This window comes from Telmatherina bonti (genome assembly GCF_933228915.1).
Source record: "Telmatherina bonti genome assembly, chromosome: 22".
Lineage (NCBI taxonomy): Eukaryota > Metazoa > Chordata > Actinopteri > Atheriniformes > Telmatherinidae > Telmatherina > Telmatherina bonti.
In genome coordinates, this window is record NC_136631.1 from 24,341,719 (window position 1) to 24,357,023 (window position 15,305).

The following is a 15,305-nucleotide window of genomic DNA, read 5'->3' on the forward strand; positions in this document are numbered from 1 at the left end:
ATGTATGTATGTATGTATGGCTCCATATATGGAGTTCTTGCTATCAAATTTTTATTTGCATACTGATTTAGGAAAAGTATTGCACATCTTTAAATCTGACAACTTTTGTTGCTTTGTGCTTAAATAGATATAATCCAAATCATAAAATTGGAACCAGTGATTGAAATATTGCTGTCATTGCAAGTCACTGTAATTATCAACCAGAAATTTAAGTAAACAGTTAATTACCCCTGACCCTCATCGGTAGGATTGGGAATGTTTGGGTGAATATTGGGCCGGGGGTTGGTTTTGTGTTTGGAGGGAGGGAAGACATCATTTTAGCAGAAGACAGTGAGACCGGAGTTACGCTTTTCATTAACCTGGAAACCACCTAGTTACATGGTTCATGGGTTGGTCTCAGCTCACTTGGAGGTAACAAAGGGTGTCGGGCGGCACTTTCTGCAGGGGGCTGTGTGCTCGGGGCATCCCATCTGATTCTGATCAGGTTCCACTTCTCATTAGAGAGCTGCAATGAGCTTGCATTTCCCTTCATGTTCAGATCCTGTTACATGGAGCTCCACCTTTTTAAACATGCATGCTCAAACATCAGCCCTTTCTCTTCCTCCCTAAGAAGGAAACCACACCTTACTCAAGTTGGCGCCTCCTTATGCAAGCTCTTGTATCCCAGTGAACATCTTGCAGTTTCCATGGACTTGATGTGTGCAGTCATGAGCCCTGGAAGTGCATTTCTTGCTGTAATTCTTAAGCCACTTCCTGCCTCTCTTCACCTGCTGCACCCAAACTTGTCCATTGCCCTTTACTTTTTAATTCCCTTTTCCAAACTTCCTCCAGTTTCAACTTCTCTTCAACTTTTGTTTTAGTGTTGGTCTGTGGTTTCAGTATTTAGGCAACTATCTGTTAGCCCGTTGTTGATTCAGGCCTTGGTTTACAATATAGTAATGACATAACTGCCTCATAAATATTTCTCAGAATGCATTGTTTAACCTGCAATATTTTCTTCTGAACTTGTTGTTCGAGTGATTATGTAATGTTTTGCTTCAAACCGAGTTGTGCAAGAGTTTGTTAGAAAGCTACATTGAATCATGCATTTCTGTAAATTGTGTTGTATGAGATGGCTGTCTTTGCTGACCACTAAGCCTGCCAGCAGTGAGATTCAAGGCTGATTGGAAAAACCTGTCATTGGCCCTTGCTCACAGCTCACAGCAGAGTTGATGGCAACACTATCTCTATTTGGTTACAGCATGCAAGTGTGTGACTCTTGGGGAGCTTGAAAGTGATCTTTGATTAGGGCTTCATCCGATGACGTACAGCCGTTTTTTGGGGAATGTGTGACAGCACTAAAGATGGGCAAAAAGGCTTCACCCCCTCCTACATCCTCCTGTTTGCCCCCAACTGTTTGGTGAACCCATGTGCACTTAAAGAGGAATCCCTAACACACCCTTCAAACAGCGGGGCACAAAGCAGGAACAGCCTGATCTTTCCTTGTAAAGGAGCAGGCAGGTCAGCGGTAGTCAAACTGGCTACTAATCCCCTCTGGCAATTTGAGACTTCAGGGCAAGACTTTGCTCACAGTGTTGAGACAAACTCGTGTAATGCGCTTGGCTGGAAAAACTGAGCTCAGTCAGTGTGTTGCTTCAGTAAAACCGAACCTTGCTAGTAATCAAGTATTCGCCTCAGGAGCCGAACTGAGTCTCACTATAGTGTAGTTTACACTATGGATAAAAATGGATATTATGTCAGTGTTTTTATGCTTCTATTTCAGTTTTGTTTGTATCTAACAAGTGTGATTGCAAACTCACAATGACAATTACACAATTACATTTTAAATTAAGAGAAATTATGTCCAGCATTATTCATCTTCACACCTATAGTAAGTGATGTATAAACCATAGACTGTATATAAAAGATGGACAGAGCCTCCATGACATCACCCATAGTTCATTGAGTGGTTCTCACTGTTGCCATCTTGGCAGCGTCACATGTGCTGTCGCACAAATACAAAAATGGGCAAAGAGGTAGAGCTGAGTGGAGGCTCTGAGCATGTGGGTGGGTGATTGAGTCGTACTTGCCTAAGAGCTAACTGAGTAAACCCAGAGCTAATGGGAGCTAACCCGCTAACAAAGGTAGTGAGTTAAAGCTAAGTCACGCTGTTAGCTGGCTAAAAGCCGCTGTTGTGTCACACATTCTGCCTTCTTGGAGCGAAATACCGGATACCTGTCAATCCAAAGCCCATGCTCCAATTATGCCAAATTATGAAATTAAATTACCACTAAACGGACAAGTTATAAAAATAAAAAAAAATTTAAAAAATCACTCTCCCCACAGTTGTCCTGAAGGTAAACTTAACAAAAAAAAAATGTTGGTCCGCACACTAGAGGTAACTCCCAATATGTTTATTAACATAAAAAAGGGACATTTTAGGCCATGACCCTTCCTCAAACTGTCTGAAGAAGGGCGGTGGTCTGAAACGTCACTTTTTTGTTGTGTTAATAAACATATTGGGAGTTGCCTCTAGTGTGCGGATCAACATTTTTCTTTTTGTCCCTACTTGTATTTGAATCCAGCACCTAATGTCATCCTATTGAGGATGTGCGTGATTTAAACATTTTTGTATGTGAAGGTAAACCTGACCTTTTAAACCTAATATGTTTTTTTAACCAGGCTATAAATATGTTTATTTATGCTGGGAGGTTGTTGTTTTAAACATGGGACTGCATGGGAATTTGCTTAGTTTTGGAGCCCCAAGCGGATGAGAGTTGAACTGCAGTTTTTGGGACTTCTGTATTGGCCTCACTTTTATCCAGTGGAGGTTTTCGCTTTGGATAAACATATATTCTTTTTTTCCTATAAGATTAACAAGCTCAAAACAGTTTAACTGCAGTATAGTATAAAAACCTCACCATAGAAGATGGCAAACTGCAGATGTTAAACTGAGAGCACTAGATATGTAAGGGTAGATGCATCCATATTCAGATTTTTTACCAAATGCTCCCAAATGGCAATTTCCATATGGAACAGTACTGCCTTGCGCATGCTTCCACCGTAACCAATAACATTGAGTGTGGCCCAGCCTCTAGATTTGAGATCCATTCCCTCAAAACCCCTGTACCCTTCTTATGTAGATGGCAGCGTGTTTCCGCAACTGTTTTGGATGAACTCGAACCCCCAAGTAATGATGGAAAGCATGAATGCCTTTTTTCCCCCTACAGGATTGGTAGTATTTTAAAGAGCCATAAAAAGTACTTTCTTTTTTATGTTTTTAAAAAGTAAATAAAACAAAAAATGATTAAAGGGTTTACATTTTTTAATACAAGCTATCCTAAAATGTGTCCTCTTTCAAACAATTGTTTTAGGATCCAAACGCTTTATGGTCTTGCAACTAATCATATGTTACTATAATTGCATGTATGCTATCAAAGATAACGTTTTATGATTAAAAGAAAATATTGTTTTGTGGATTAAATTATTGTGTGTGAAAGTTTTAATAAATTTTCTTTATTTTTCTCTTAAACACACCAAAGTAAAGCAGTTTTATTTTTTACATTCATTTCCTTTTATGCAGTAGTTCTACAGGTTCCAAGATTATTTCAGGGGGTTACCAGATAATTGTAAAGAAATATAAATAGCCTACATTTATCAGTTACATTTGGGGTTTTTCCAGGGCTAGAAAAACTAATCCATTAGTGTAGCGATAAATCTGTTATATTTATGCCTAAATTTCGATACAGGTTAGCAAGTATTAAAAATCTGAATTTGCATTCATCTATGCAAGAGAAGCTGATTTTGGGCATGAGACTGCCTTGTCGCCAAATCCACCAAAACCCACTCTCGTCTCCTGGTTTATGGATGTTCTGACTGTTTCCAATCCTGCATTAAGAGGATGGCTGCAAGATGGCCCATTTGATATATCACACAATAATCAAACTTTTGTTGCATTGTGGTGGAGGTTGCAAACACCAGCATATGTTATCTTGGGGTTGCTGCTTAAAATGTTTGAGAACCACTGCCTTAATGTACTGAAAAGGACAGAACCGTGACCTTAAAACCAAGGTAAGTACTGAACCATGATTTTGGCATACTGTTGCACCCCTAGAAAGCACAGATGTCAAATTTCCACCATCAGCATGGATACTGTGTAATTCCTATTGCTTTCACCAATCTTTGTTAGTTAAGTAATAAAGACAAATACAAAACAAAACTTTAAGAAGTCAAACTATTGCTTTAAATGCGGTTACAAATTTCGGACATGTAACCAACAGTCACATATAGACAACTACGGAAACAGACATTTTAGTTATGGATAGAAGTATACATAAACAGCAGATGTGTATGTCAGTGTTATTATGGAGAACATCTAATTATTATCATTGGAGGGGTTCACATTCCAGTACATTCTTGTACACTAATTACAGACTAGGAGCATTTGATTTCACTAGACCCTGACTGTGCTGCAACCACAGCGCTGCCCCCCTGCTGGCCCATCTCAAAAGTCACACATGCATGTTTGCATCTTTCATCTTCTTCCATCCTTCAGTTTCCAACCTGAAGACACTTTCTAACTGGTAGAAAAAAATCAATCCTGTTGCTTACAAATGATAACCATACTTGAGAATAATACAGTGGCATTGATGTTATCTGGCTATTTCTAATGGCACGAGCCCCAACTCAGTAAAATGCATCTGTTCTTTAAATCATGACAATAAAAAAGTGCTAAATATTCATCCTGTGCTCAGTCTTGTTTCCCTTTAATGTGATTTGGATGATTTTTGACCAAAGTGTTGTTCAGACAGCTTAAGACTTCATGCCAGACTGTGCAGCAGTGTGCAAAATCTCTGCTGCAGTTACTGTTTGCCATCACGCTTTTTTCATCATGAAACCTGCTACAAACTTTGCATGAAGCAAAAACTTTTTTTTTTTTTTTTTTTTTTTTTTTTCGAGAGGTTCCAAGAAGAAAATGATATATTCTTGTAAATGTATATTCCTGTACCAGGGTGGGAGCAGAGGTGAAGACACCTGTATATGATCATTACAATTTGTTTGAACTTTATAAGAGATTTATTACAGTTGAACATGGGATTGTAATGAGGGACCTTTCAGGACCTGGAAATTCAGCCACACACACAAAGTAAGGTTTATTTAAATGACGGATGTTCGGGGAAAAGACAGGGTCCGGTCCAGCAGGAAGTGGCGGTTGGCTCCTGAAAGGCTGTTGGAATCATGGGTCATAACTGGATACAGAGATCGGCTACTTATCCAGTTGGACAAGGCAAGAATCCGTGGTCTTTCAGAGCAGGGGTCCAAGTCCAAGCAAGACACGGGGCAAGAAGGATCCGACAAGGGCAACGCAAGCCGAGATAAATCCAGGGAACAAGATGGGGTTAAAAGATAGGTATCTGGAAATGAGACTGAACACTGGGGATCAATATGAGAGGCTCTGCTGAGCATCTGGCAGGGAAAACAGAAACAGGAGAGGGTTTAAGTAGAAATTAGTTTTAAGTTATACAGTTCTTATAATTCTTATACAATTCTTAAAATGGATTTAGATGTACCATTCACCTACCATCCCCACCAAAAATATTAGGCAGTGGCCAACATTATATACAATCTTGTGTTTATTTTCAGTTATCAACATCTTGTTTGTTTTCCAAAAGTCGAATTACATTACTCCCGCATTTTGTTTTTACTAAATATTTTCTTCATAATGTTGCATCTTTTAGTGTAGTCTTTGTTTCCACTTTGTAACATCATGTAAGTGCAATATATTAACTAAGGTGGTAGTGGCTTTTATCTTGATTCCGATTCCCACATCTTTGTACATGGATTGTGCACGAATGGGGTCAAATTGTTAAAAGAACTAGACAAGAATATTAAAAAAAAATAAAAATCTGTGGAAAGGCTCTTTATTTCCCTTTGAAATTATGTCACAGTTAAAGTAAATGCATTTGTGGGTTGAACGCCAGAATTAAGTACGAAAGTTGCAACTATCAAAAACTTTAGTAATATTCACTGTCAATGCCGAACAATTTATTCTGCTATTCTTGTGGTAGTGTTTATTAGATTAGATAAAGTCTGAAGAAAGTCCTGGCAGTTTAAGCTTATTCAGTTAACAGACGCCTCAGTAGCATATGAAAGAATCATACAGAGCCACAACACCTCCTCATGCTGGGCTCATGTTAATGTCTTTCTACAGTGAGACTGCTTGCTTGTTTTTTCACCAAGGGAAATGCTGCCCCATCCCTTTATACTGCCTCCGTCAAAAGCTGTTACAGTATCAGTGCAGCTATCAGCAGTGTGTCTTCTCCACATTTTGACCCAGTGATTCTAACTGACAGCCCATGCAATAAAGTACCACTAATCAGGCACCTGAATGTATTTGTAGAATTATTAGCAGAGGTGAATATCTGTCTGACTCACTTCTTTGTAAGTTTTTATGGGTGCAACCCAACTCGACTGCTCATTCCACGAGTATATTTTCCACACAAACATGGCACCATTAAGATAAGAAAAGATCCTCTATTGATTCATGGAGGGAAGATTTCACTGTTGCAGCTCAACACAAAGTAAAAAAGAGACATTAAAACATCAGAATAAAAAATGGACCAAAAACAGTGTGTACAATAATAATATTAGTAGCATAAAGAGAAAGAAGCACTCTTTGTGTTCACAGCCTCACCCAGTTTAATGTGCAGTGGTGACGTGGTATAACCAAGCGGCAAACTCCGGCAGTTGAAAGTTAAGCCTATGCGGAAGTGCATAAAACTGCAGTTCCCCCTTCATCCGCTAGGGGCTGACTGCAAAACAGAGCAAATCCCCATAGACTCCCATGTTAAAAAGACCAACTTCACGGCAGAAATAAACATGTTTACAGCCTGGTTCAAAAATCCATTTTCAGTTTATAGGTCAGGTTTACCTTCATGACAACTGGGATTTTTTTTTTTTTTCGAACTTGCCTGTTTTAAAGTAATCTCAAAGTTTGGCAAATTTAGGGGCGTGTCCTTTTGATTGACAGGTACCATTTTGGCTTCAAGTAAGAAGAACGTAGAACAACCGCGGTTTTAACCGGTTAACAACGTGACTTAGCTTTAGCCTGCTTACCTCCATTAGCTGGATAGCTCCCGTTATTTTGGGGTTAGCTCGGTTAGCTTTTAGCTACAGAAAGCTCAGAGTTCGCTCGATGTCAATCATCCACCATGACGCTCACGGCTCCCCTCTCAGCTCCACCTCTTTGCCCATATTTGTATTTTCTGGGCGAGACGCATGACGCTGCCAACATGGCGACGGTAGGAACTGCCCACCAAGCTTCAGTTCAGCTCTTAAGAAACCTACGGGTGACGTCACGGAGACTCCGTCCATCTCTCTATATACAGTCTATGGGTATAACACAGGACAACATGAATTTCGTAGTTAGATTTTAGTCTTTTTTTTTTTTTTGTCCTTAACTCTAACAAGGTCATTTTGTTTTAAACCATGAACAATGATGTTTGTACCCAAATAACACCAGGATGTAACAAAGTTTAATCCTAACATGTTAAGTTTAAATGTAATCAAACAACAAAACTGAACCCATGAAGGGGACTGTTTAAGTACTTTAATGTAATGTATAATGTACTTTTTGCCTGACCATTGTTTTATACCCCTAACCAAGTTGTTTTTGATTGAGACTCAAAACCAAATATATTAATTTAACATAATTCCTCAGTGAAAATCCATTTTACACATTTGTCCAGAACATAGAATTCATGCAGATTTTTAGGAGATTTATTGAAGGAATTGCATCTAGTGCGCCATCTAGCCGTCCACCCTGCCTTTTTATAAGCATGTTAATGGAAAGACCAGAGAATAATGATCTCCCCAATATAAAGGCCCTTATGAATTGTTTCTTTTTAGGGGCTGTACATTACTGTGGTTGGTATATGAACATGCTGTTTGGACATGAAGACTTTTTATTGAGTTAATGATTCCTGTGAAGGAGTGGAGTCTGCTGAAGCTGATTATGCAAAATAGCAGACAAAGATGTACAAATTGAACAAGCATTATCTTTGTTGCTTTACCATTTATCGTTTAAAGTGCAAATTTTTCCAAATACTGCTTCACAGATGCTTTTTTTGTTTTGTTATATAAATATAAAATTATTTACTTGCAATTATGAAGGAAATTATAACTATTATAATTATTATATAATTTTCTAAATTTAATAGGTAAAAGAGTTGGCGTCAGGAAAGCTGATAATAAATGTCATGCTAGTGGATGACAAAGCAACACTTTTAACTATAAGATGTACCAGATATCAATCAAATTAAACAGAATGTAATTTTAATTAAATATAAACAAATAGAAACAAGAAATTGTCTAGCTTACTGTTTACATACCTCCATATTAAAGTAACTTTTATTACCTGCCAGATTATTTTCAGCTTTTTTACACTGCAACTAACCCCTCGTGGCATTTTTCTTTCTGTTCTGTGTTTTGTGTTTGAAGTGCTAATACACCTGGTTTCTAGCTTTTTAAGATGCCTTCGCTCATTCCCATTTTTCCTTTTGTTTTTCCTGGGTTACCCGTTTTTTTTTCCCCACATTTGATTTTTTTCTCTTTATAATTGATCTGGTGGTAAACATATACCTTACTTTAATCCATGTGTCCTGCGTCACATGATCTGACTGACACTAAACTGGTATTGCAGACTGGACTTTGAGGAGCTGGATATGGTTCTAAAAGGCATTGCTGCATGGATGAATGGGTATATGACGCAGCAACACAAAATAAACATTTCTAACTGAAAACTAAAATAACTTAGCCAAAGATATTTTTATAATGTAAAATGTGGCTAGACTGGACTGTGGAAAGACCATGTGGGTTTTCCTGTGTTCAAGGAAAAAAGGATGACAGTCACATGATATGAGAAAATTCAAAACAAGATAATACTACAGCACTGTCACAATTCAACAAACTGTATTGTGCAACTTATATAATTTGTCTTATAGACCAAGATAGTTAATACATATTTTGTTATGGGACTGAGTTGTTGATTTCCCTTCTAGCTCTTCATGTCACCCATGCGTGACATGAAGAGCTATTTATCATCACCTATTTAAAATAACTGGATCCTTAATGTAGGATCTGAACAGGTTTAAATAAAATTTGCCTTAACTGCATTTGAATTTTGTTTTATTTTGATTTGAAATAAAGAGAAAATGTTTGATTAAAAATCGACTGAAAATTGACAAAGAATAAACCAGAAGTGGAAATTGTTCATTCAGACACCTTTTCATGTCTGGCTGGATCATGGATTCTGAGTTGCTGAATAATCGTTGCATACCATTATTTCATGTGCTGGTCACAGTGGTCACCACCAAACACTCAAACCACCAAATTACAAATGTTCCATAAAAGTAGAATATATACATCATGTCAGTTTCTAACAATAATAAAGACCTCTAGTCGCTTGTTTTTAGTGTGAGGCTTATTGGCACCTTGAACAGAGTGCTAAACCAGACCTGAGAGAAGGTCACTGCAGTGTTGTAATAGTGGCTCTCAGGTTTCTCTCTAGAAGCATGCAGGGTAGTTGTCTTCTGTCTGGAGCGAACTGTGTTATAGCCAGTGGTAGCCTGCTGTCAAGGGAGTCTCCAAAGTCCTGCAGCATTTCCTCACATCAAAGTGGCAACGACTATCCATGCCCTGCATCAGCATCTGACCAGGTCACATCACCTATACCTCATCCAGGGATCATCTGTCATGAGCGTTTGTGTTTCTCTGTTATGTTTATGCATTGATTTGTATGTTTATGTTCTTTTGTTTGTTTAAGTTTAGTTTATTTGTTTGTTTGGTTGTTTGTTTTGGAATTTGGGAAATAGTCTTTTGTAGCTGCCAGGGGAAAATACGAGAAAATTCCTCAAAGCACTAAAGCAGAACGTCAGAATTAGATGTTATTGTTTTAACTTTGGCTATCATGTCCTAATTGAAATGAATTGTTGAATATTTTCACCATCATTTAAGCCAACATTATTTGCCAGAGGCTAAAGCACTCAAGATTAATAACGCTAGAAATCTGTTATGTAACCACTTACTGGAAATGTTGGTGAGACAGCTCGTTTTTTCCACCTATTTGACCCACATCTGCATTTATGGCTTTGTAAATTTGCTAAAGTCCATTTTAACATATATATTGATGCGCCAGTCAGTCAGTCTCTAATGCTCAAAACATCTGAGTCTCTGTAACGAATTGGCTCTGCCCAGTCTTTTCTCGTGCTGTTTTATGCAGCTCTTTTCCTGCTCTTCTCCAGTAACACTGCCCGATCGCAGGTCACAGAGGTCATAGTATATGAGCAGACATCTGGACCAGCAAACTGGTCCCAACATCACCGTATAGAGAATTGAAGAAACCAGTTTTATCGCCGTGAGAAGGAGTCCAGAAAGACGGAAAGTTTTCACAGCTCCTTTAATGGCTAGAGTAACTTTTTCTTCTTTATTCACACCCTGATGTGTGCTCCATTGCCTCGGCTTTACCACATCAGCTAGGTGTGTGTGAAATCCAACCTGGCTTGGTCCATACCAAGCTCTGACAGCCTGCCGTGTCACAAGCACCAAAGGTTTATCACTTCCCCTCTGCTCCCATCTTGCATCTTCTTCCCTTTGACATTTTTCCCTATACCTAACTCCAGAGGTTTCATTTTATTGGCATTCTCTTGTCATACTTAAACAAATGTTTAATAAAATACTTTTGTTGTGCATTAAATTAATTTTGTATTTGCCATCTTGGTCATTTTTTTTTCATGGTACTGGACAAGGTGAAGGTCAGTGGATATTAAGACCAAATGTCACCCATTGTTTTATATAGGTTTTATTACAAACAATTCACTTGTAGTGAAAATCTAGCAGTACTGCGGTCTACAACAGTGAGCTATTAAAAACAAGCTGCCAGTGAACCCAGATTTTTTGGTTACATTCTTTACCCTAAAGCAAGACCAAAAAGCTACAGTCACGATTGGTGGATTTTTGCCATGTTGGATCATTTAGGCCGGAAAAGTGGTCTTAACCTCATGTACCAATGCAATGGACTTTTACCATCTTTATGATCCTGCTCATTAAAATTAACTGTCTGGTTGTAAAAGATAGATTTCCCTTTTATGTTTCCTTCTGGATTGTCTTATGTGCTTCAGATCTAACATGAGATATTGCTCTACTTTCATTCCCTCCCCAGTGATTCAGTGCCTCTTTTTCTACAATAATATCTCTGTTATTGTCAATTTTTTTGGCATTCCAAGAGGGAAGGAGGGAGGAGAAAAAGGCTTCGGTGTAGTATTCTGTTCAAATAAACACTAACACGTGTAAACATACATTCATACATGAAAGTTATGCACAATTTTGGACATTATAGACTTAAATTAATCAATTAAGCTGAACTATTATATCAGTTCTTCACACATGTAGTTTTAAAAATGTATTTGTCTATTTGCATAGCAATAATTATGATTTCATTTCTCGAAGACCCTAAACTTTACGTATAGCAAGTTGTCAAAATAGCCTTCCTGTAAATGTCGCTGAGGGAATACTCTTATTTTAATAGGCAATATTTTTAAGAGTTCTCCTAAAAAGCATGACCTGCCCTTTAAAAAGTTAGCCCATCAAGTCTCTGCCTTTTGATCAATCTAACAACCACCCTAACCCTTTCCATAGCCATTAAAAAAATAAATAAAATAAGATCATTAATGAGCTTCACCTCAACATCTCAGCTTTTCTGGGGTGACAGCCCATCTTGTCGGTCACTGGTTCGAGCCCATTACTGCCAGAGTCTGGGACCAGACCTGGCCACAGAAGGCCCTCAAACACACCACTGCTGTCCATAAAATACAAAGACTGGGGCTCATGCCTGCCACTCTGCCCTAATTTACCTTTTTTGACTTCTTTGTGATGCCTGGCACTTGTATTTTTATAGGCATTGAAGGTCAGATGGACAGGGTCTTTAGAATTATTTACCCCAGAGTGCTTGTCTTGTTCACAGAAGGACCAACCTGCCCTCGCCTTCACCCTCACCTGTGCAGCTCTGGGCCTGTAAAGCTCAAATACTGGGAGGGTAGGATGTGGGTGAGGAGGAAAAGTGGAAGAGCGGGGTGAGCCTTTATGAACTCACAGATCTCATCACTTCTAAGGGTACTCTATCTCCATTTGCTTTCACTGATTATTGTGGAAGATGCTTCAAGCTTTGCATTTTAAAGAAGCCCTGGGGCTTTCTTTGAGTCCTCTGTCTGTGGAGTTTTATGATCTGCCTGGCAGAGTCCAAGGCCAAGTGAATCTGCCAGAGCCATACAGAGGATAGCTCTTTTTCCTCGTCGTCCAACGAGTGTATTTTCTTACTCGCTGAGGTCTTATTAACCGAAACTAAAACTTTTTGTGTGTATAAATCCCACAAAGAGGACATTCAGTCTGAATTAACTGAAGCTTTGAGTCTTATTTTCCACTGTTTGTTGCTGTGAAAAGCAACGTTAGCAGCTTCCTAGCCAGGGGCCTGACAGTTCCCCTGCTGCCACAAGTTCTTCTAGTTCTCCCCATTATCTCTTACTCCCTGGGCCTTTCTGTTTGGTCCTTGGCTTTTATGGCAGGGTAGAAGAGGGCCATGAGGAAATGAGTTGACCCCAGGGTCACTAGTGGAGTCAGGGGGCTGGAACCGGACTATGGCCCTGCCAACCCCACTTTCTCAGGGCCGGTTCGGGTCGAAGCAGGGATAGCAAAGGAGCCATGGGGAGATTGGGAACAGGGTGCCTTCCATCCTTGACCTCACCATCGTATGATTTTAATTAAGCCAGATTTGAATTTGTTTACAAGCCCCAGTAGTCTTAAATCTTCTAGGTCTTCACCCTCCCTCATATACCCCTTCTTCCACCATCCACTTCAACCTTGAGTCCTTCTTTTCTTCTTCTCTTTAATATGGTGTCAGACATCTATTTATTATGCTGTTTTAACTGGTATTTAGGAACAAGTTACAAGCTATTTGGGAATCCACCAAATAGGATTTGAGGGACACCCCTCTAAGATGTTAATCTATTAGCGATATGAAAGGCCGCTCACCCCACTAAAGTCCCCCTCCACTGAAACCTGGGGGCTCTTTATGGTCCCATCAGGCAACCGCATGGACGACTTACTGCTGACCTTGTGACCTGGCAGTTGAAGCCATATGAGAGGAGAATCTTTCTCTTGTCCATTACCTCTTACACTTTTGTGTTTTCATTCCTTCAGACTAGCTGTTGTCTGTTTTTGTTTGCAGAAAAATGATCTAAATTCTGAGGTATTTTATATAATTTAGCTTATCAGTTCCAAAATTAATCATCTAACTGCTCTTGTTTTGCTTCTTTTAGTCTTTTTTTTTTTTTATTCTTTTTTTTTGTGATTAACTGAGATTACAAGATCAAGCCACACAATGATTTCCTATCATATTTATACCTAAAAGTCTATATCCCTGTAAGGCATTAACTTGTCTCTCATGTAAAAGATTTACACACATCTCACCAGCCTTTATTAGGTAGGTACCTGCATGTTTGCCATACAACAAAAACTCCCTCGACTAGCCCCATCACATTAAAAATTTACACGTAACAGAAGAGCTGTTACCATTGGCTTACTGGCATGTTAGTTGTTGAGAAGCTTGCTGCACAAGGCCCGGTCCTGTGGTGTTGGGTGGCTAATTGGATCGGTTGGGTTAAATAAATGTTTGAGTTCTCCCCTGTGCTGAGGGGGACCTTGTGTTAGGAGCCTCTCATCTTTGCAGAGGAGGGGAAAAAGGAGATGAAAGGGAGCAAGGAAGAAAATAAAGAAGGAAATGAGCTCATTAATAACATCAAATTTGTTCAGAGTATATATTACGCACATGTCAGTGTTCTTTGAAAAAACAAAAACATATGCATGGTAGTAACCAAGAAAAGGGTAAAAAGGGGCTGATCAAAAAGTTCTCATTAATACATTTGTCATTGCAGGTTCCAAATCCAGAGGGGAACTACTGATCCCACAAGCTACAAGAGCCTGGGGGATTGCTTCCGGACAATTTTCCGCAATGAAGGGTAAGACGCACACAGCCACTTTTCCCAACAAGACACAAAAAAAAAGTAAATTATGCAGTTTCTGAAAAGCACCACTGAAGTTTTACTGGTTTAGGAAGACTTTCAGGATTTGACTGTTATGTGATTTTAATTACCCATAAAAAGTCATGAATATTTAAAATATTTCTTTTTTACTGAAAAGGACTTCTTTCTTTACAAACTCAGTGACTTGAAAGATTAATTAATTTGCAGTAATGTTCGAAATCTAGAGAATCTGTGTCCAAAACATAAGTGCAATTTCAGAATAGAAGAGTCTTTTGCACATCTAAAAAAAAAATAAACTGAAGTTAAACTTCTCCTTTCTCGTGCTATGTTGCTGTCACAACAGCAACGTTTAAAAGGTAACAATATTTCTGGCAAACATGGTCATTTTAATTAGTTTGTTGCTACAGAGCTTAAGGCAGCAATCCTCAATCCTGGTGTTCGAGTGTTGGTGTTCTGCGGGTTTTAGAAGTTTCCCTGTTTTAACACTCCAGACTCAGATTCAGACTTGTAGGAAACTGCTGTGTTGCATTAAGAAAACTTCTAAAAGTGCAGGATTTTGGCCCTCAAGGACCAGGATTGGTTTAAGGTATTACAAGTCTTTTTGTTTTAAAGGAGCTGCTGTATCTGTCAACCTACATGATCATGCAGTAAACTCACTTTGCAAATCTTCTTATACAACACAGCTCAAACTGGAGAGTAGCAAACTGACTAAAGACAGTCATCCTGTAGTGCCCCCTCCTTATTCTCAGCTTGCTTTTTGACAAGCTACTGAGACAGTGCAGGTGTAGGAGAAAGTGGTTGCCACTTGCTCAGTTTACAGCGAGCTGACAGCTTTACTACGGATATAAAGTTGATCTGCTGTGAGGTGTGAGCAAGCGCACAGTGGGCGTTTAGTGACAGTTGGAAATCCTCAGTTAATTGGAAATCCTCACTTAGCTTGAAATCATCAGACACAGGTATCCTGTTGCAGTAGCCATGCCATCTTCATCACAAACACACAGTCTGTGAAAAACTCAACACTTGGTGCTTACAGGATTGTTGGGCGTGTCATTTGCGTATGTTTGCCCAAATAAATTTCCAGAGAACTTTGCACAATGAAATGTTTGACAAATATGTTTGTACCATCAACATAAACTTGGAGAGCCAGTTAACTGTGAGCTCATTTAACAAAACACTGTTACATGTCAAAGTCCCCAATGACAGAAGATCCACTTTCTTGCCAGCCAATTATCA

At 39.0% G+C, this 15,305-nt stretch overlaps 1 protein-coding gene across 1 annotated transcript in view; it reads left to right on the forward strand.

Annotated features, from left to right (window-relative positions):
- Positions 1-15,305, forward strand: part of slc25a21 (solute carrier family 25 member 21) — a 92,698-nt gene that overhangs the window by 59,186 nt on the left and 18,207 nt on the right. Inside the window, exon 4 of the mRNA XM_079262494.1 lies at positions 13,965-14,048. Coding sequence (XP_079118620.1) covers positions 13,965-14,048 — 84 coding nt within the window. The remainder of the gene's footprint in view (positions 1-13,964; positions 14,049-15,305) is intronic.